Source organism: Aphanomyces astaci (genome assembly GCF_000520075.1).
Source record: "Aphanomyces astaci strain APO3 unplaced genomic scaffold supercont1.74, whole genome shotgun sequence".
NCBI classification, from domain to species: domain Eukaryota; phylum Oomycota; class Saprolegniomycetes; order Saprolegniales; family Verrucalvaceae; genus Aphanomyces; species Aphanomyces astaci.
The window spans coordinates 40,511-58,566 of NW_009798337.1; the positions used below are offsets into that span (position 1 = coordinate 40,511).

The 18,056-nt window shown below is 44.2% G+C and overlaps 6 protein-coding genes across 13 annotated transcripts; 2 read left to right on the forward strand and 4 right to left on the reverse strand.

Moving 5' to 3' along the window:
* Positions 1 to 4,443: 4,443 nt before the first annotated feature.
* On the forward strand, positions 4,444 to 5,325 carry H257_15718 (hypothetical protein; the record flags this gene model as incomplete). Its single annotated transcript, XM_009843903.1, has 1 exon — positions 4,444 to 5,325. One exon carries the CDS (start codon positions 4,444 to 4,446, stop codon positions 5,305 to 5,307), a length of 864 nt encoding a protein of 287 aa, XP_009842205.1. The 3' UTR covers positions 5,308 to 5,325.
* Positions 5,326 to 9,294: 3,969 nt separating this feature from the next.
* On the reverse strand, positions 9,295 to 10,806 carry H257_15719 (hypothetical protein). Its single transcript, XM_009843904.1, has 2 exons — positions 10,111 to 10,806; positions 9,295 to 9,629 (listed from the first exon to the last, which is right to left on the reverse strand). The coding sequence occupies exons 1-2, from the start codon at positions 10,796 to 10,798 to the stop codon at positions 9,574 to 9,576; spliced, it is 744 nt and encodes a 247-aa protein (XP_009842206.1). The 5' UTR covers positions 10,799 to 10,806; the 3' UTR covers positions 9,295 to 9,573.
* Positions 10,807 to 11,045: 239 nt separating this feature from the next.
* H257_15720 (hypothetical protein) lies at positions 11,046 to 12,125 on the forward strand. 4 transcript variants are annotated; one of them, XM_009843906.1, is made up of 4 exons: positions 11,046 to 11,218; positions 11,270 to 11,402; positions 11,454 to 11,712; positions 11,773 to 12,125. In XM_009843906.1, the coding sequence occupies exons 3-4, from the start codon at positions 11,460 to 11,462 to the stop codon at positions 12,096 to 12,098; spliced, it is 579 nt and encodes a 192-aa protein (XP_009842208.1). In that variant the 5' UTR covers positions 11,046 to 11,218; positions 11,270 to 11,402; positions 11,454 to 11,459; the 3' UTR covers positions 12,099 to 12,125. The 4 variants fall into 4 exon arrangements, with proteins under 4 accessions (XP_009842208.1, XP_009842210.1, XP_009842207.1 ...); XM_009843908.1 differs by having other exon boundaries at positions 11,797 to 12,125; XM_009843905.1 differs by lacking the exon at positions 11,046 to 11,218 and having other exon boundaries at positions 11,237 to 11,402.
* Positions 12,126 to 12,225: 100 nt separating this feature from the next.
* H257_15721 (hypothetical protein) lies at positions 12,226 to 13,818 on the reverse strand. Its single transcript, XM_009843909.1, has 4 exons — positions 13,490 to 13,818; positions 13,361 to 13,448; positions 12,864 to 13,231; positions 12,226 to 12,726 (listed from the first exon to the last, which is right to left on the reverse strand). The coding sequence occupies exons 1-4, from the start codon at positions 13,794 to 13,796 to the stop codon at positions 12,431 to 12,433; spliced, it is 1,059 nt and encodes a 352-aa protein (XP_009842211.1). The 5' UTR covers positions 13,797 to 13,818; the 3' UTR covers positions 12,226 to 12,430.
* A 436-nt stretch (positions 13,819 to 14,254) lies between these two features.
* On the reverse strand, positions 14,255 to 17,023 carry H257_15722 (hypothetical protein). 5 transcript variants are annotated; one of them, XM_009843913.1, is made up of 5 exons: positions 16,565 to 17,023; positions 16,314 to 16,422; positions 15,867 to 16,100; positions 15,644 to 15,774; positions 14,255 to 14,410 (listed from the first exon to the last, which is right to left on the reverse strand). In XM_009843913.1, exons 1-3 carry the CDS (start codon positions 16,927 to 16,929, stop codon positions 16,071 to 16,073), a joined length of 504 nt encoding a protein of 167 aa, XP_009842215.1. In that variant the 5' UTR covers positions 16,930 to 17,023; the 3' UTR covers positions 14,255 to 14,410; positions 15,644 to 15,774; positions 15,867 to 16,070. The 5 variants fall into 5 exon arrangements, with proteins under 5 accessions (XP_009842215.1, XP_009842212.1, XP_009842213.1 ...); XM_009843910.1 differs by having other exon boundaries at positions 15,644 to 16,100; XM_009843911.1 differs by lacking the exon at positions 14,255 to 14,410 and having other exon boundaries at positions 14,829 to 15,774.
* Positions 17,024 to 17,424: 401 nt separating this feature from the next.
* Positions 17,425 to 18,033, reverse strand: H257_15723 (hypothetical protein). The gene has a single exon (XM_009843915.1). It carries the CDS (start codon positions 17,960 to 17,962, stop codon positions 17,564 to 17,566), a length of 399 nt encoding a protein of 132 aa, XP_009842217.1. The 5' UTR covers positions 17,963 to 18,033; the 3' UTR covers positions 17,425 to 17,563.
* Between the last annotated feature and the right edge of the window lie 23 nt (positions 18,034 to 18,056).

Here is an 18,056-nt window from a genome sequence, read left to right on the forward strand (position 1 = left end):
TAGCTGCGTTCATGGGCCCACCACCGAATGGTTTAACTCGAGATGAATTCCGAATTCAATATCTCGAGCGAATTGCTGAACAGGTTATCGATGGTAACTTTCGCAGCATTATTGCATTTCTTAAAAGTTTGAATAGGGGTCGATGCTAACCGTTTGAATCGATACGCGCTACGCCTCCAATACTTTTACGGACGCGCGGAGGCCATGGACGACATGGAAGTTGGCATGTGATGCCAAAACGAGGATGTTATGTGTATCATTTCGACTGCATTTTTTAATTGAGTTCAATTTTTAATTTGAGTTATACTATTTTCATCGGGGGCACACGACACAATTCATCGGGCAGATGGCCAATTGCTTGGGCATACGGCTAATTATATCGGGCACACAGCCAAATATATCGGGCACACGACCTCGGTGTGCCAAATTAAACGGGCACATGGCTAATTATATCGGGCACACCACCAAATATATCGAGTGCACGGCCAAATACATCGGGCATTCGTCCAACTTAACTGCAAAAAGGTGTAGTACTACGTAGTAACTGGTAATGGGACCAATACAGTATGAGTGGGACTTAGATAGTATCGATAGTACTATTATGTAGTTCGACTAACAGTAAGCTTAAGTGCGCGTCGTCAATGATAAGCTTTTAAATGTGTGCTGTTTTAGGCCGAGTCTGGACGCCACAGATAATTTTATGTCAATTATTATTCTGACAGAGAACTTCCTTTTCCAATGGGAGGTGACAAAATATTTGCAAAGTATTTTATGTGACCTCTGGATGCCATGATGGCATCAGAACAATTGCTGGAATATAGTAAGTAGTTAGGTAAAAATTGGACAGTTGCAGTTGAAACTCTTTTCTATCAGAAAACAGTAAAAATTCGACGTATTATGTGCAAATATATGTTATATGTATATGTTAGATTTGGTTGCCAAACACAAAAAAGCTGTCGTTTGAAAAATTGTCACAATATTTCTGAAAGTTGCAAAAAAGGTGTTTTCCTGTAATTTTGCAACCTTTTTCGCCTCCATACTCTGCGAATTTCAGCATTTGCTCGCGCGTATTTCACTTAAAATACCGGTATGGCATTCTAACACTTTCTGTTAGATGCTAGTATTCCCTATCAAGCACGCTCGACGAGTCGCCGTCGCAACTTCTTCCGCGGCGCACTCGAGACTTGGGCCACTTCACGCCAGACGCACAATTCGACCTCTGAGGCATACTCTGTAATAGGCTTGAAGCAACCTGCCGCATATATCAGCGTTCGAAATGAGCTACCCGATCAGCTGCAATGTTGTTGAATACGTCTTTCACTGCGAAAATCAACTTAGTTCATCGCGTTTGGGGATTTGGAGCATTGGCATGTACCGTTCATCTTACGTTAGTATTGTGCTTTTCACTTTTTTTGGCAATTCCAGGGTTAGGTGCATTGTTTAAAAAATTCTCGGACAAAAATAACGAGAAAGTAACTTGAATAACTCTTGGCTGCGTTATTGAAAGTTAATTCATCTAACGAGATGATTGGTCGGTGTTACTGTACACTCGCTTTCGTAAACAAGTTGTTCGCCGATTGCAAACATCATTTTTACATCAACTGTTTCGCAAATGAAGGTGCTTGCCGCAATGAAACTGAAATAGCTATCGCCACAGGCGTGAGCTACCATTCGGTGATAACTACAACACTATCAATTACTCCGAGTTGTTAATGATAGTGCTATAGTTAGGCTATCCTAGATGTGTGGAAGTCATACTGTAGATTTAATGTTATGCTTCTAGACAACTCGGTATGCACTGTACGTGGAAAGCAAGTGCGCACTACAGTACTATACATTGACAACAAGATGACCAGACAACAAGACTATGTGCATGGGTCCACGAATATAGTAAGTATACTTACTTCGATTTCATATCCTAGACTCCGATAGGGAGCATCATGATGAATTGGTGGACGCAGTGCGTATGTTTGCTTGATAGCGTTACTCGACTGAAATAAAGCATGGGTTGTTTTATTTTGCTAAAATTGGGTTACGGTGAACGGGGCTTATACTATTTTTAAGCGTCCGGTTGTTTAACATGTAAAGCAGTTCAACAATGGACAAATTACACGAAAAGCACAATTACGTTAACGTTGATGCTTCGTCTTAGTAACATGACGAACTCACTCGTAATTACAGTACCTGGTATCGATACGACGATGCGTCAGAGGAATGTAAATCCAGCCAAGCCATCTACCCTCTCAACATGTCACGGGCGCAGGCTTTGTAGCATCGTTCAATTTCATCTCCCACTGGAAATTTCTCAAATGGTGCTCACAGCCAAAGACTAACTTTAGTATAATTCCCTCATTAACTGTAAATCAGTTCCACTGTTGTTTTGACCCGAAATACTGTTTCAATGATGAGGGAATTATTACATCCGGATACACCTTTCGCCAGTAGCCCTGTAACCTAGGAGGTGAGGTGGTCTGAGCATACAAAGTTCCATATAAACCTCATTGAAGCAGCATTTCGGGTCAAAACAACAGTGGAACTGTTTTAATGAGGAAATTGTACCAAACACAACAACGCCCCGCACCCAACGTTCACAGATTCAATGTGCATCCTTCTGGGAGGAACTTAGCAATCGAATTAACTGTAACGTTATACTATCGCTCAACAGATATTATATAACGTACAGCTGGGATGATTCCAAAGAGTTCCTATCGACAGAACGAATTCTACGGTGACTACTCCGAAAAAGTGATCATAACTTGGTCATTTACGTTAAGCTTATGGCCATTTCAAATCTATTGTGCTGCGCAGGTTTATCGACAAACTCAGCCAACTTTGCTGAAAGACGACGTGGACAGGTGCACTAGTGCCTTCCCTGAGGAGAATTCGGTAAAAAAGGAGAGCGTGGGAATGTACGTATTTACTGTCGTTCAGGAGACACGGCTAAGATAGACATTTCGCGCCGCCTTGTATGTGCCAAAGCGTCTCATCGGACGAGCCATCGAAAAAGATGGAGAAACCTGTTAGTCAAAGAAATATCTGAGGTACTATTCCTTGTAATGTTCGGATCAGCCATCGCCAACTTGTTGGGATTTCGGTGGATTTCTCACAGTGTTGTATACGTATATGCTTCGCCGTTTTTGGCGACGAGAACGAACATTAACATGGATAACCATGTACGATTCGTCAAGTCATCAGTGCAATGCAACTGCACCCGCAGTCCATCTTGCACATTACCAACGGATTCCGCTTGGTGCTCATTTCAACCAAGCGTATGCATATAATATCACTTGGTGTCTCGTCAAAAGATGCTTCCACTATTTCATATGAATAGTATAGTTTGTACTAGTACAGTGCTACAGTAACCGAATGGTAACAACTGTAAAAGCTTCATAAGAGGAATTAGTCCTGAAATGCTGCGTCTCTGCCGAAAAAAAGTCACGGTCACATGATTTGCCGCGAACGGTACATTGCACTTGACCTACCAGCATGATTTGATGTGTCGAAAGGGACCACTGCGACAGCCGAGTGTCAAACCCAACCAAGCATTCGCGAATGAAGGCTTACCCAACGAGCATCACTGTCTTGTTCCATCGCCTGTCGTTATGCAAAATCAGTACTACGTAGTACAACTGTACAATTCCCCCATTAACACTGTAAAACAGTTCCTCTTTTCTTTTGTCAGAAGTTGTCATATATATGGGATTTAGTATCCTCTGAACTGACCACCTTACCTCTAACTAGGAATTAAGTGGTTGTTAGCGATAGCTAACCACTGGTGATGCAGTTAAATCCCGGGGATTTAGCATTATAGCTGCTCACCGGGGGTCACAGACCACAAGGCTACGGGCTAGTACACTGTATCCGGATGGCATAATGCCCTCATTAAACAATATTTGAAGTCAAAACAACAGTGGGACTGTTTTAATAGGGGAATTGCTTGCAAAATCATGTCAGAATCGGGTGTGCCTTACCACCGCACCCATCTGACAAAACCTCCGCATACTTCAGGCTCCATTCCACGAAATAATGGCTTTACCTTTTGGCTCAATTGACCTTGAGCGGCGGGCCGACGTTCCCATGGGGTGGTTTTCCCGGCTATGACGAAATAACTATGCCAGGAGGATGGGGGGGTTCGTTTATCGCACCCATGTAGGTGTCGTGGGCGGCAAGCTCCCCCCAGCTTGCGAGCCGTGCGGTACGTACTAAATTCGCAACAGGGAAGTTTCCCAAAACTCGTGAGTTTGAAGTTCTACATGTGGTACTTATAGCCCAATGCATGGCCGTGGGCCCATCTCGGGGAAATGTCCTGTACATACATACAGTATCCCATCGCAGCACTTCCATCTCCATCCCACACACACACGTATTACAGTGTACGTCCAACTTTTGAAATTTATCTCTACACGTCGCACACGCACACACACTTTTCAATTCACATTCAGCATGCCACGCCCTCGGATCTCGAAAGCCTCGATCGGGTATTTGCTCAATGCACCATTTGTCGACATGCACGCCAAGTGCAGCCAAGGCGGCGGCGGGTACAAGATGGCCCTGGACACCCAGCATGTCTTTTGCCGCGTCGCCCACGTCATTCACACTGACAAACTCGCGCTCAGTCGGTACAACATTGTCCCGTGCAAGTTCAAAGTTCCCCACTCCGAGCTGTATCCCCCCCACCTCCGAGGCTTCACGCTCAACTTTGGTGCGTTTCGGCACGCCCACAAGCGTCACCGCCTCGATCCGGCCGTCGTGGCGTCGTTGGACGCGATCGGTTTCGTCTGGGACGCCGCCCAGCACAAATGGGAGCTGCAGCTGCTCTGCCTGCAATTGTACAAACTCCAGCACGGGCATACCAACGTCCCCCGCGCGTTTGACATCCCATCCACTGACGCGTGGCCCACCCACTTGTGGGGGCTTCCGTTAGGGGTGATGGTGAACGACTTACGAAAAGCCATGAATACCCTAGCCCCGCCCAAACTCGCTCTGCTGGACGCGTTGGGGTTTGCCTGGAACGCCCATGATGTCATTTGGACAAGGCAACTCGCCGCCGTCACGACCTACGCCGCCCTCTACGGCCATACGAACGTCCCACGCATGTTTGTCGTACCGACCAGCGACCCGTGGCCGCAGGATACGTGGGCTATGAAGCTCGGGTTTGTGGTGCACAATCTGCGCACGAAAGCAAGTGGACTCGCCCGCGAACGAAAGGCACATCTCGATCGGCTCGGGTTCCACTGGGATGCCCGATGGAGCCGCCCAAGGACGGACGCGACGACGCTTACGTCTATTGAAATCGTCGAAGTATGATAATATAACTAACTACCAATTAAGGTTCGTTTGGATCCGAGGGTGGGTGGTGGGTTCATACATAAAGTGCCACTTTTAAAAAATTGGTGTATGTGCCAATTAATGACGTATAAAACTAAGCCAATCACTGATCCCTAAATTGGAAAAGCACCCATCACAGAACAAACCTCTGAATTTAGCCATACAACACGGAAGGTTAAAATAATACTTCAACCTTTGGCACACCACTTTATAGAGGTATATCATATATGAAGAGCTGTATACAGCTGTGCAAAATACATTGCACGTTGATAATTGGTCGATTGCCCTAAAAATTGATTACACTTTTAGGGCACTTCAGGATTCAAAAGCATGCGTCAATCAGGATTTATGGCCACTCTCTGAAAAACAATATTGCAACAATTGGCATTCTACGTTACCTATGGAATTGTCTCTTTTTTAATCCTGAGGGAGAAGGTGGGGTTCTGCGGGGGATGTGTATTCGAGCTTAGAGTTCCTGTCTGCAACAGATGTTCTTGTGTGAGGCGTGGTCGAGTTGTATGTACAATGCATATCATATGGGTCCAAATCACGGGCTCTACCGTCCGTCACCTTTCGTTGTCTTTACGATCTTAAGAGTAACCTAACGTAAAAAATCAATTTAAGACACATGATCTCAAATTAAGACCTGTGTTCAAAAACCAATGAAACGGGGCACTATTCTTGGAATAGAACCCTTGCAAAGAAATATCTTCTTCATGTCTAAGTACTTATTCGGAAAGGAGGGAATGCGCCTTCCAATACGCCTTGTGAATTTGGAGTGCAAATAAATTAGATTTCGTCTATAGTCGAATACTAGTACACACAACTTGTAAGCAAATGAGCAAACTTTTATTCCATTTTCTGGAAAAGTGGGAAAAACCAAAAATGCCATTTTCAATATGGTTATATAAGGTCCATTTTGTAATATGGCGTTTTGGACCTCTTCGAGGAGTAAATCCCGCTTGGAATTTTGAATTTGGGTTAAAACTGTTCAAGCAAGACGTGTTTCAATTATTATCGGATTTACTTCGAAGTGGGGGTTTCGGGCCAGAATATTGTAATACACTGGTATTCAGGTTGCCAGACGCACCCTTAATCAAGATAACAACATGTACCGCAAATTGATTCCCAAATTCGTATCAGATTTGCTTGGTTTTGACTTGTTTTTCATGCAATACGTCTGCAAACACAATATATTCGGTATGTTGTTGTAAGGCATTATTACGCAGTCAGCTATAATTCCTAAGTTTCAGAGGCTGAAAGAGTTGTCTTAGCGTGGAGACTTGGAAGTTCTCTTGGGCCACCGCCTTCCACAGATGCGCCATAAATGATTTTTTATGATACGTCGTATCGATTCGCAATCATAAAATTGAAGCAGTGGTGGTTGTGTTGGTAAACCGCTCACATAAGTTTATAAGATGCATGTTGAATCCAAAGTTGCCAGTCGAGTCCTTATCGGAGCTCGTGCTGTTGCCTGGAGTAAGGTAGTGCGTCAATCTTCCGAACGGCATGAATCTTCCGAACGATTCGAGTTTTATCCAATCAGATTACTCTAATTTGCCGTAAACATCACTGATTGGTAGTGATAATATTCATGGCAGTGATTATAACTAAATTAATACGAAGTAATGATTAGCAGCATATACTTGACTGTGGGTAAGGGCGTCGAGCTCGTGGACGTTGCCTCAGTCGAAGGCGATTGCCATCGCTTCGACGTTTGTTAATTTCATCACGAGTTAGGCTGTGATATTCCGAAACAAACAAAAATATTGTAAATTTCCTTCAATTCTACTCCGTTTACTGACTGTGAATCTCGATGCAACCTTGCCGCGACATTTGATTGGGTACAAATAATCGACAGTAAGGACATGGAAATTATAGATAATAATTTAGCCAATCAGCGACAAGAAATTTCAAAATGTCCAATCAAATGTCGCGGAGTGGTTCAGTGCGAGGTACTGAATCACGTGGCATCTAGACTAGCCCTATGAATACGCTCGCCATAACCTGTACTATATTAATAGTACAGGGAACTTCAGAATGCAAGGCCAGTCGAAGTATCATGTCATTTTGTCCAATCATTGAATTTTGAACAAATCGCAATCATTGATTGGGTAAATTATTATTCTCCCGCCAATTTGAGTTTCAAATTATTACAGGCCATTATTTTACGATGACACGCAACATGTACCCGATCGCTTTCAAGCTCCAGACTTTGGCACTCCTCGATACAATATCGATACCTCGTGTCACTACTCAGCTTGGTATAGCCCGCCGTACCCTACAAAACTGGTACAGCATGAGGGCTCAGCTTCAGGCTTTCGAGGGCAACAAGAAGGTAATGAAGCTTGAGCCATGTGGACGTCCCGAGTCGTTTCCGGATCCACCTGGATTGCTCGCGTTCATACATAAGCTCCGAGATGCAGAGCGTGCCTTAATATCCTTCCACATTATGACGTGGATCAAACACAACCAACAGCAATAGCTGGCTCAGTACCTCTCGACCAAAAAGCCCGGGACTGGATACAATGCTCTGCTTTTGCTGCTTCAACGCTTTTGTAAGCGGCATGGAATCTCGCGGCTTCGTCCAGGGACAAGCAAGCGCACCCAAGAAGACCTTCAGGGTGCCCAAGACATCTTTTCTCCCGAATTCCACTGTGAGTACCGGGCGTACGGCAAGCAATGTGTGTAGTGTGTACAACGTGGACGAGACAGGTATATATTATGACATGCCGCCAAACTACATCTGGGCTGTACGAGGTGGGTCGTCAAAGATATCGTCCGGTGAGAAGCACTCCATGCGGATGACTGCTGTTTTGACCGCCAAGGCTGACGGTACAAAGCTTCCCATCATGATCGGAGTAACGGGTGGCCCCATCGAGTCCAACGAGTTTCCAACGTTTCCGTCCGTGCACTCCTATGCCGTGCAAGAAATTGCATGGATGGATGGTCGTGTTTGGAAGACGTACATGCGCACCGTACTGTAAGACGACATTGAGGAAGCTGCGGTGGTCATCGTCGACGACTTCGATTCACATGTGTCAGAAGACTCGTACAAGATCGTCAATGAAGAGTTGGGCTCGCACCTGTGTCCTTCGCCACCAAACGCGACGTCCGTCTGCCAGCCGCTGGACGTCGGTGCCATGGCTCGGTTCAAACGGCACCTACCCCGAGCTTTGGCTCTGTGAAAACATCATCATCGAGGACGACGAGGATCAGCATTGATCAAGAGAGCCATCCAGGCATGGGATATGGTGTCGGTTGAAGCCGTGCGAGGAAGCTTTGGCAAGGCCATCCCACATGAGCCAATGGATTTGAATTAACCAGTGATTAATATTACTTGGATTGTTTTAATATTAAACTTTGTATGAATTATATATTATATGAATGAAGTTTAGAAAAGTTTGACACTGCCCGAGAATTGAACCCGGGCCGCTTCCTCTATCACTTTGATGCTGTCACGCTTAGAGCATCCCCACCGTGCCCAGTAAATTGGCCAATCAGTAAATCTGTGTGCTGATTTACTGAAAATTTACTGAAATATTTTTGCACCGCACCAGTATCCGGTTCAGTACTTTGCTGACCAGCAAATATTCCAGTAAAAGTCACACAGATTTGATGGACTTGTACAGTGCACTCAGTATTAACTCGCAAGTGTTGCACTCCAAACTATTTTTGAGTTTGTATGGAGCCATCAATTATCAGTTTTGGAATTGTGTTCTTCCAATTGTACAGGTGTTTACAACTGAATTCACCCCGTGTGATTGGTGAATCCTATGCTAAAAATATTCATTATGTACTCTGACCATATATTATCAAACTTGAAAAATACGAGGTAGAGCCTTTTCGAACGACTTTTTCACCGATGATTCAGAAATGGCTTCCCAGGCGCTGATGGTTCTCTCAATCATCTTTCTTCTTTTGTCAACAGCGGTGATGACGGGGGTCTCTTGAAGCCACCTTGTACGCAGTTTCGCCTTCAATTGGCCCATGACACCGAGATCCAGTGGTTGGATCACGCTCGTTAAGTTGGGCGGCAGCGGCTACAGAAAGCCGAAAAGCTCCTCGTCAACAGTCTTGTACGACGCACGCCAGGTTGTCGACCAAAATGACAGAGTGGCCAATTAATTCAAACTTCAAAAGTTCGTTCAGATAAATTTAATATATCCAAACACTTTCATCCATCTACGCCGTCTCCTGGACAGCGTAGACATGCCCAGGAGGATACGTTGGCAGCTCTTCCGACTAAATTGCACCGCCTGGAGTCCCGCGCACAATAAAAAGAATGGGCAACTTTGTTCCTATATTAAATAATGTCGTTAGATTGTGTAGGACGTTAGAGATCGTGGTTTCAGCAGGAAACAATCAACCTCGACTCAAAATCTTATGTGAGCTCCAGAAACTCACTCTCAGACCATCATTAATGTTGTGCTAACAGCAATTTACTCGGTAAATTTACCATCATTGTGCTAACAGCAATATACTCAATAAAGATATGACAAATACTCACACTGTCAATTCACAAAATAAATTTAGCAAGGTACTTGAAGATTATTGATTTCGAGTTTGCAAAATGTGCAACCAACCAAAATATTGCTGTTTTCAAATTTGTTATGATGAATTCAATACACAAAGGAGTTTACATGTACAGTACAACGAAAAACGAAAAATTTACAATAATGAATTTACTAGTAGATTATAAAATAATAGAATATAGAAATAGCAGAATATATAAACTCAATAATACAGATCAAATATACAAAAAATATTCAAGAAACATACCATCGGCGCAAATTGCCAACACCGCTTTAAGCTGATCGGAATGCTTCTCTTTAGCTTCGACCTCCGACGTTTCACCAACTTCACACCAAATTCGTCTTGGCGGCATGTCGTAGTTTACCGCAGTTTCGTCAACGTTGACGATGTCGCGCAGCGGCTGCTCTCCGTATTTCGTCCAAAAAGACGCCGAAAACGACATTTGGAGCTCTTGGAGCTCGGCTTTCTTCAACTTCGAGAAACACGGTACTCGCTGGGCAAAACCATGGCGATGGGTGAAACGTTGGCACATCACCAACAGGCACTTGTACGCTCGGTCGACGTTGGTCTTGCTCCCGAGGTAGGATTCCAGCCATTCTGGTTGATGGTTCTTTAGCCAAGTTATCATGTGCGACGTCGTGAGGTTGTGGCTATCGCCTCTAACATTTCTCATGTAGGCCAGGAGGTCAGTTCCAAACGTCATGTGCACCTGGCGTCCTTGCCCACCAAGCGAGGAGAGCTTCTTGTTCCGCGTAGTGGCCAAGTACTTCGCCTTCTTGGTGAGCCAAGTCTGCAACGTGGACCACACAATCCCCTCAATGGCGCAAATGGCACAGGTGGAAAGAGGGGAGTTCTCGTACGCACACAGAAGCTTGATTCTGTCCCCGAGGCTGTAGGCTTTTTGGACGCGCTGGCGGAGGATGGATACTTGCATTTCAAAATTTGAATTATTGGAGTTACGTTTCGAACCAATAGGCGATCGTCATGCAGATCACGTTTTGCTAACCAATCAGCAGCTAGGTCATAATTTTGCATTTTCGCCACGACAAACTTAGAAAGGATCAGATGAATAAAAATATGGGTGTACCACACTTGCGAGTTAATACCGAGTTCACTGTACTGGATTTGCTGGAGTCAGTATCCGGATAAAATGGCCGGATAAAGGGACATGCTTGGGTGATCGGCTTTGGAGCTCGATCATGTCGTCGAGCTAAGGACGGAACTACCTTCCTGCGGAACAAGAAACGTTGTGCCGCGCATGGCTGCACGTTTCGCTTGACCCCATCGTCGGAAATGACCAGAAGTCATCTCTATTCTACGAGAGAGTAGCAGCCATTTACAACGACCAGCATGAGTATGTCGGAAGTCCACCGCCACAAGTACATGACTAATGGTACGACTGTAGCCCACGCACGCCTGCAAGCTTGCAAATTCACTGGCGTGATACTATCCAGAAACAAGTTTCCCTTTTCTGCGGGGTGTATAAAAAGGCTCTGCACAACCCCCCATCTGGGGCCAACAACATTGACCACGTGAAGGTATAGAGATTAATGATAATTTGTACTTAACAAGAACGTACATTTCATTAGACCGCAATGGAATTGTACAGGGTGCGTTCAAGAAAGGCCACGTTCCGTCTACACCACTGCTGGCTCATTCAAAAGGACGCGCCAAAGTGGCAAGAAACCATGCCATCCTCGGTGTCAAAGTCCACCAAGGCGTGCATCGTGTCACTCAGCGAGTCCAACGGAGTCCGTTTTGAGTGCTCTGTCGATAACGTGATCAAGGCGCCCACTCTTACATCCATCCGATCTTTGGGCAACAAAAAGGCGAAAGCAAAGAGTCAAGGTATGCATCGGAATAATATGAATAATGTTTAATAATATACATTTTGAATATTATTTACAGTAGAAATTTATTCCATTGAAATAGCGGAAAGTGGGATCCTCAAAGTACAAACGGATATGGTGAAGGCAATTGTTGAACGCAACGCCATTGCACGTGACAACGGTCAACTCAAAATGTTCACGGTGCGCGTTGACCCCGACGACGTTGAAGCCTCAGCCTTTATTGCCGCGAAACGACGTTCTGCTATGTTAGACGTCGAGTTAGAAATTGAAACGAAAAGGCAAAAGCTCATAGCACTTCGACGCGCTAATGATGACGCTAGCAGTAGCACTAATGCTCCAGCCACAGAGTCAACTGAACCTAACTCAGATAATGACGATGCATAAATCGAATACGAAGTTATATTTGAGATACAATTGAAGATTCCATTTCTACAACTTAAGGCATACCATAGTATATTTAAACAAATTCGACAAGTAGAATAAATTTGACATTCAAAAAATTAATTTTAATTGCGTTATTGCAAACGAAGTTGCCACTGGTGCTCCATTAATTCTATCAGGAGGCGCTAGTGAATACTTGGATCGACAATTGCTCCAAATGCTCCGACCAAGCGATCGGCATATTCTGTAGAGGCCACAGTGGCATGGGTGCGGTTGAATCAACGATCCACTCGGGTGGGAGTGGCAACGTTGTCTCGAACTGAGCCATCTCGGACTCAAGTATCATGTTGTGCAAGATACAGCACGTCACAACAACGTCCTTCATTGCGTCCTTGCTCCAGAGTCGGCACGGGTTCGTGAGCGTGTGCCACCGAGCTTGGAGCATTCCAAACATCCGCTCGACGTCCTTTCGTCGCGACTCCTGTGCTTTTGCGATTCGCCTCCTTTGCTGTCGACGGGTTGTTGATGGTTTTGACAAACACGCTGTACTTGGGATAAATGCCATCTACAAGCCAATACGGTCTGTCGTACTTGTGGCCATTCACCGAGAATTCAACCATGGGCGAGGTGCCTATGTGAATTATAATCAATTGTGTTAATAAAATTTAGAAATTGGGCTGTACTAAGAGATACTTTTAAATAATTATGAGTAGTTAGTAAATACTTATAACAATTGGAGTTATTAATAGTATTACAAATAGCAAGTACCATGGATTGCATCGAACAACAGTGGTGAGTTGTCCAGCACGTTAATGTCATTATTTGCCCCTGGCATACCAAAAAAACAATGCCAGATACGCCCTTGAGTATCAGATATTGCTTCGACCACAACCGTAGGTTCCCCGTTCTTGCCCTGGTACTGCCCTGCCCATGCTTTGGGGCAGTTCTTCCATGCCAAATGGCAGCAATCAATACTACCAAGCATTCCAGGCCATCCGACACTCTTGCTGCGAGTAAGGAGATCCCTCAAATCTGCGGTTTTTGGACTTCGCAGGTATGTCGGGCCAAATTCAGCTTGGACGACGAGACAGAAGCGATGCAATGTTTCACGCATGGTTGATTCACCAATGCGGTATCTAAATATATATAGTTCGTGAGTTAACACAACATAATTTTTACATATAGGACAGAACGAAATATAACGAAACTGAATACTTCGAAGCACTATGTAGTATTAATTAATCCAACATTACAAATACATCTACCGGTCGTCCAAATCGTCCATTGCGGTGCCCGTTGCTAAGTGGCGGATACAAGCGGCTACGCGTTGATATGAAGACAGACCAAGCTTGCCTAGTAAATAGTCAGATATTGTACGAATAATGACCACATACCCACAGCGTCCTTGCGTTGTGTGAAGTACGAGTCATTCGCTTCGACTGTGTTCATAACATGGAGGAACAAATCACGGGACATACGAAATCGGCGTTTGAATAGGTCGTCAGGATACATGCAGTTGGGCGCGAAGTAGTCTTGCATGAGCAAGTTGGAGTAGAGACTGCATTGGCGGTCGATGTTCTGCGACTTTCCTGGACATGAACCCCCGTGTTTACGAGAAAGCACAGGGCCGAAAACCACTTGGATGGCTGCGTCAATGATGTCGCTGTCGCTGCCGCTACCACAGTCACTGTCGCTGTCCATCTGTTGATACTGAATGGAGTCGACTTCCGCGGTGCGAAACAATGGTTATATACTGGCCAATAAAATACTGGAGGGCATTATCCGAACATTATGCGGATACTGATGTGTCGATTTACTGGAATGCGGTGGAGATGGTCTTAACCATTGCACTATCGCGTCAAACGCTTATGCTTGCACTCTGTTCATTGTATCGTTTTTGCAGAAATTACAATATTTGTATCGTGTCTCTATATTTGAATGACCTGCCGAAACACAAGTCTCCTGTCTCCATTGCCTCGTCAAAACCCTTCGTGAACAACTTAGAATTATATATTCCCTCTATAATATAAAGTACAGCTGCATGGATTTGAATTTAACTTGAAGCAACTGGTAATCATTGGTTAAAAACCAATTCGTACTTCGAAGTACATTGACCAATATGACTTGTAATGTGCGAATAATCCAAGGAAAAAGCTGGCCTTGCATTCTGAAGTTCCCTGTATATCTTGGTTTATTCAATTGACAGGTATTTAGCCACTTTTAGCACACAATTTGCCCTGGACGTCACGAAGGAGGTCGAGGACTTTCAAACTTGTTGGGCGCTTGGATGGGGCTTTGGTCACACACTTTTGAATCTACGTCCAGAGAGTGTCAATATATCATGGACAATAAATAAACAATGGATAAATAATAAAATACGTTTTTATATAGTTTAAAATATCAAAGAATAGAAAAACCTTTATTAAAGAAAAATGTTGAAATTTTTGTGGGAAGATGCTTTAAAAAAATGATGAAGAAATACTATTCTGGTCCGCAATGATCGTTACGGTATTTTGACTTGATTAAAGTATACTCTAGGGCCAAAAGTAACTTGGCTTTTGTATTGAACCTCGACAATGCGTAAACACCGGTTGAAATTTAATTGATTGTACATATTTTATTCAAGGTACTTCGACTTGCGAATTCAATTGAGCATGAACGCTACTGTACGTTGACGCAGCACAATGAACATTGAAAGTCGACAGGTTTGAATCGTACAATCCTTTTTGAGATGCGGAAGCTTATAGTTATGAACTCTTTTTTTACTTGATTAAAGTAGACTTCTTAAAAACAATTACCTTCGTAATATAATAAACTTATCATATTATAGAGGTTTATACACCCAAAATGGGTGAAATCGTCAGTTGTCAAACAGCCTTACTGAAAGAAGTTGTTTTGTCGAGCCCAGACTCGCTGTACCGGTACACCATCAATACATAACTTGTAGATATTTAGGATTGGAACAAGTTACCAAGAGATGGTCAAGTATTGCGATCTACTGTTGGCACCAGAGAGTGTGCTATGTCTTTTCTCGTGCACTTTTCTCGAAATTTGATGCGAATCAAGTAGCCAATCAAAGAGGAGAGAATGCTCATCAATTTCCATCAATTATATATATAATACTTCGAGGTAAATGTCACCATTAAGACAAGATGTTACATTTGTATGGACAAGAGTGGTTGGTATAGATTATTGAATTGGAATTTGTGGTGTTTCTATTCTGAAAACTGGACACAGTGATATGGAGAATGAATGTGAATGCATCGACACAACCCAATACGATACACATGTACAGAAGAATCCTCGACAGAAGAATGAATTGAGTGAATTTAGGTTGCAGGAACCCATCATCAAAACATTTAATTCGTGTGGGACTTCAAATTAGTGTGAAAATCCAATCACCACAGCAGGACAACACGTGACATACAAAATTCAGCACAAGCATCGATCGATAGATTTGGAGAATCAACGCAAAAGTCCACATTCTGGGTAAAAGGACAATATCACAACCCATCAAATCACCTAAAACGAGCAACTAGGTGTTGTACCTTGGATACATTTCGGACGCTTGAAACGCCCCAGCCAGCTGCACGGGTGAGATATTGTGCAAAATATACACTGGCTCATGGTTATAATGTGCTCGTAGTACAGTCACCGGTCTTGTTGACGGGGGTGTGGTCTACCATCGCACACACAGCCACGAAAAGTAAAGTTTCACCTTTCAACATCACAGCTCAATAAGCTGCTGCACTTGATTACAGGTATGTTTACCGTAATAACATCCATCTGTACTAGCTTGGACGGAGCAATAAACTACCCAGTCCACGGTTGCAACGCTGCTGAAATAGTTGGCATATGGAGAGATGCCGCTGGTGGGGGAGTCGCCTTATTTGTATGAGAAATGTTTGGAGAAGAATTCGATCCAAGTGTTGTCGATAGAGGAGAATCTGGGATAAACGGCAACTCGAGGCCATTCTATGTTGTTATTGTGGTAGTGGAGATGGCCTACACAATCCCCGGAATAGTATTCTTCATCATATATATATATATATATATATATATATATATATATTGCTTTGTCTAATACAGTATATGTATGCTCGATGTCACCAAATACTTTTCTACTTCTACCTTACTACGTACGAGTAATATACAGAATGTACCATTGTGATTGGCCGAAATTGAAGAAATTCCCACCAATCAAATGCTCCTTCCTACCTTGTCCTTGTTGTGGCGTCGCACAGGCAAGGCAATCACGGACGGGTGCTTGTACAGCGTGGTCGCGAGTTTGAACTCGATTCGCACCCGCAATTCGCCGTACTTTAGGCTACTTGAAGTATAAATTAGTAATAAAACACATCAAATCTAATGAGCACCGACAAATTATGGTCAAACGAGAATACTGTATACAAATTCGACCCAAGAATATGACAAGTAGTGAACACACACATGCATGCATTGATTCGTACGAGGTAGTACATGGTTGCTTCCCAATTGTTACGGGTAGCCACAGGTCCTTGAACTCGCGATCTTGCCAACGACTCAACTCGATCGGCAATGTCACGCTCCCCAGGCACGCCAATTTGCATACGGACGGGGTCATAACTTGAATGTCCACGTCCGTGGAGTGTTCGTCCACGTCGAACGTGAAGAGCGCGTTCCAGAACGGACTCGACCCGCCGCCTTCGTGCACTTCTGTCGTGCGCTGCTGCCTTCCGACGTGGACTATGCACACTGGACTCAGCCGCCCAAAGACACTCCAAGGTCGGCGAAGATTGCGGCCTTCCACGACAGTCAGGTGCAGTTCCCCGCTCGTCGCAGCAGTCTTGCGCATGACAATGGATCAAATGATCAAGAATGGCAGGGCATCCACGCAAGCCCTTGACATGCAAAGGTACGTAATGGGTACCAGGGAATGTGTGTGTGTGCATGGCCACGTTGTCAAATTAGAACGAACTAAAACATTCAGAAATTATTGATAACCCTAAAAACACGAAAAAGCACAAGTGGTTTTGACCCAACAGACATGTTTTGAATTGCCACGAGGTCGGCAAACAACACTCGTCGTCACGTTACTGAGTGCAAGCAAATATCTCCATATCCTTTGTAGCATTAATGTAAGCTTGACGTTATCCAGGAGAATGAAAACCGAGCGAGCCGCTTGGAGTTTCTTTCTACGTGTATAGAATAACGTTACACGTAGAACCAACTAATACTAGTATGTACCTGTGGTTCACTCTGTGTAAACGTTAACTATCCGTATGTGTTAACTACTACTAGTATGTTACGTTAGTACTACGTAGTATATTCAAGGATGGTTGGTGTGAGTATTTTTTCTTTAACTTCGTAGATGAAGCCAATGAAGGACCAGAGACACTCGTGGGTTCAAAGCCGACAAACGAACATTCGATTCTCGTTCACATCGTCATGTTAAATATAAATCTTGACGTGTCACAGCACCTGTACCTTCAAACAAGTACTCCCGGAGTGTTTGGCTTGACATGCAAATCGGTCGATTTGGACTCCACGAGCAACCTCTTTTCCACGAGATAGGCCAACGCGGTCTCTTTGCGACATTGTTTGACGTAGTCTGCTTGGATGCAAATGCGACCGATGTCCTCCATGCTGTAACCTTGTCGTCGTAGCATCACCACGCGACGAACGGGCTCCATGTACAGAGCGCGTCGCTTTTTGCCTTGTGTTGCAACCACTTCGTCCTCGTCGAGAATGGGAACGCTGGAAATGCAGATGGGGGGACCCACGAGACCGACGGAGGGGCCGACGTGGGGCACGGTGGTGGGGTTGTGTGCGATGTGAAACTCCGCCACAGTTTTGGTGGCTGCAAACGATACGTGTTTCTTGGTCATGGTTGTGTGATTGAATAGTGTGCAAATTGAAAACTAAGCCACATGATTGTTAACTAGCAACAACCATGAACTTGTCGTTTGAAAGTGGACGGTT

Bases quoted from the DNA above. Each gene is read 5' to 3' on its own strand.
- H257_15719 (XM_009843904.1), bottom strand. From the start codon at position 10,798: ATGCAAGTATCCATCCTCCGCCAGCGCGTCCAAAAAGCCTACAGCCTC. The intron at 9,630-10,110 runs GTATGTTTCTTG...TATTTAATATAG, and splicing joins GTTGGCAATTTGCGCCGATG to GAACAAAGTTGCCCATTCTT.
- H257_15720 (XM_009843906.1), top strand. From the start codon at position 11,460: ATGGAATTGTACAGGGTGCGTTCAAGAAAGGCCACGTTCCGTCTACAC. The intron at 11,713-11,772 runs GTATGCATCGGA...TATTATTTACAG, and splicing joins GGCGAAAGCAAAGAGTCAAG to TAGAAATTTATTCCATTGAA.
- H257_15721 (XM_009843909.1), bottom strand. From the start codon at position 13,796: ATGGACAGCGACAGTGACTGTGGTAGCGGCAGCGACAGCGACATCATT. The intron at 13,449-13,489 runs GTATGTGGTCAT...ACTATTTACTAG, and splicing joins ACAACGCAAGGACGCTGTGG to GCAAGCTTGGTCTGTCTTCA. The intron at 12,727-12,863 runs GTACTTGCTATT...TAATTCACATAG, and splicing joins GTTGTTCGATGCAATCCATG to GCACCTCGCCCATGGTTGAA.
- H257_15722 (XM_009843913.1), bottom strand. From the start codon at position 16,929: ATGCGCAAGACTGCTGCGACGAGCGGGGAACTGCACCTGACTGTCGTG. The intron at 16,423-16,564 runs GTACGAATCAAT...TACTTCAAGTAG, and splicing joins AAGCAACCATGTACTACCTC to CCTAAAGTACGGCGAATTGC. The intron at 16,101-16,313 runs GTAGGAAGGAGC...GGGATTGTGTAG, and splicing joins GACGCCACAACAAGGACAAG to GCCATCTCCACTACCACAAT.
- H257_15723 (XM_009843915.1), bottom strand. From the start codon at position 17,962: ATGACCAAGAAACACGTATCGTTTGCAGCCACCAAAACTGTGGCGGAG.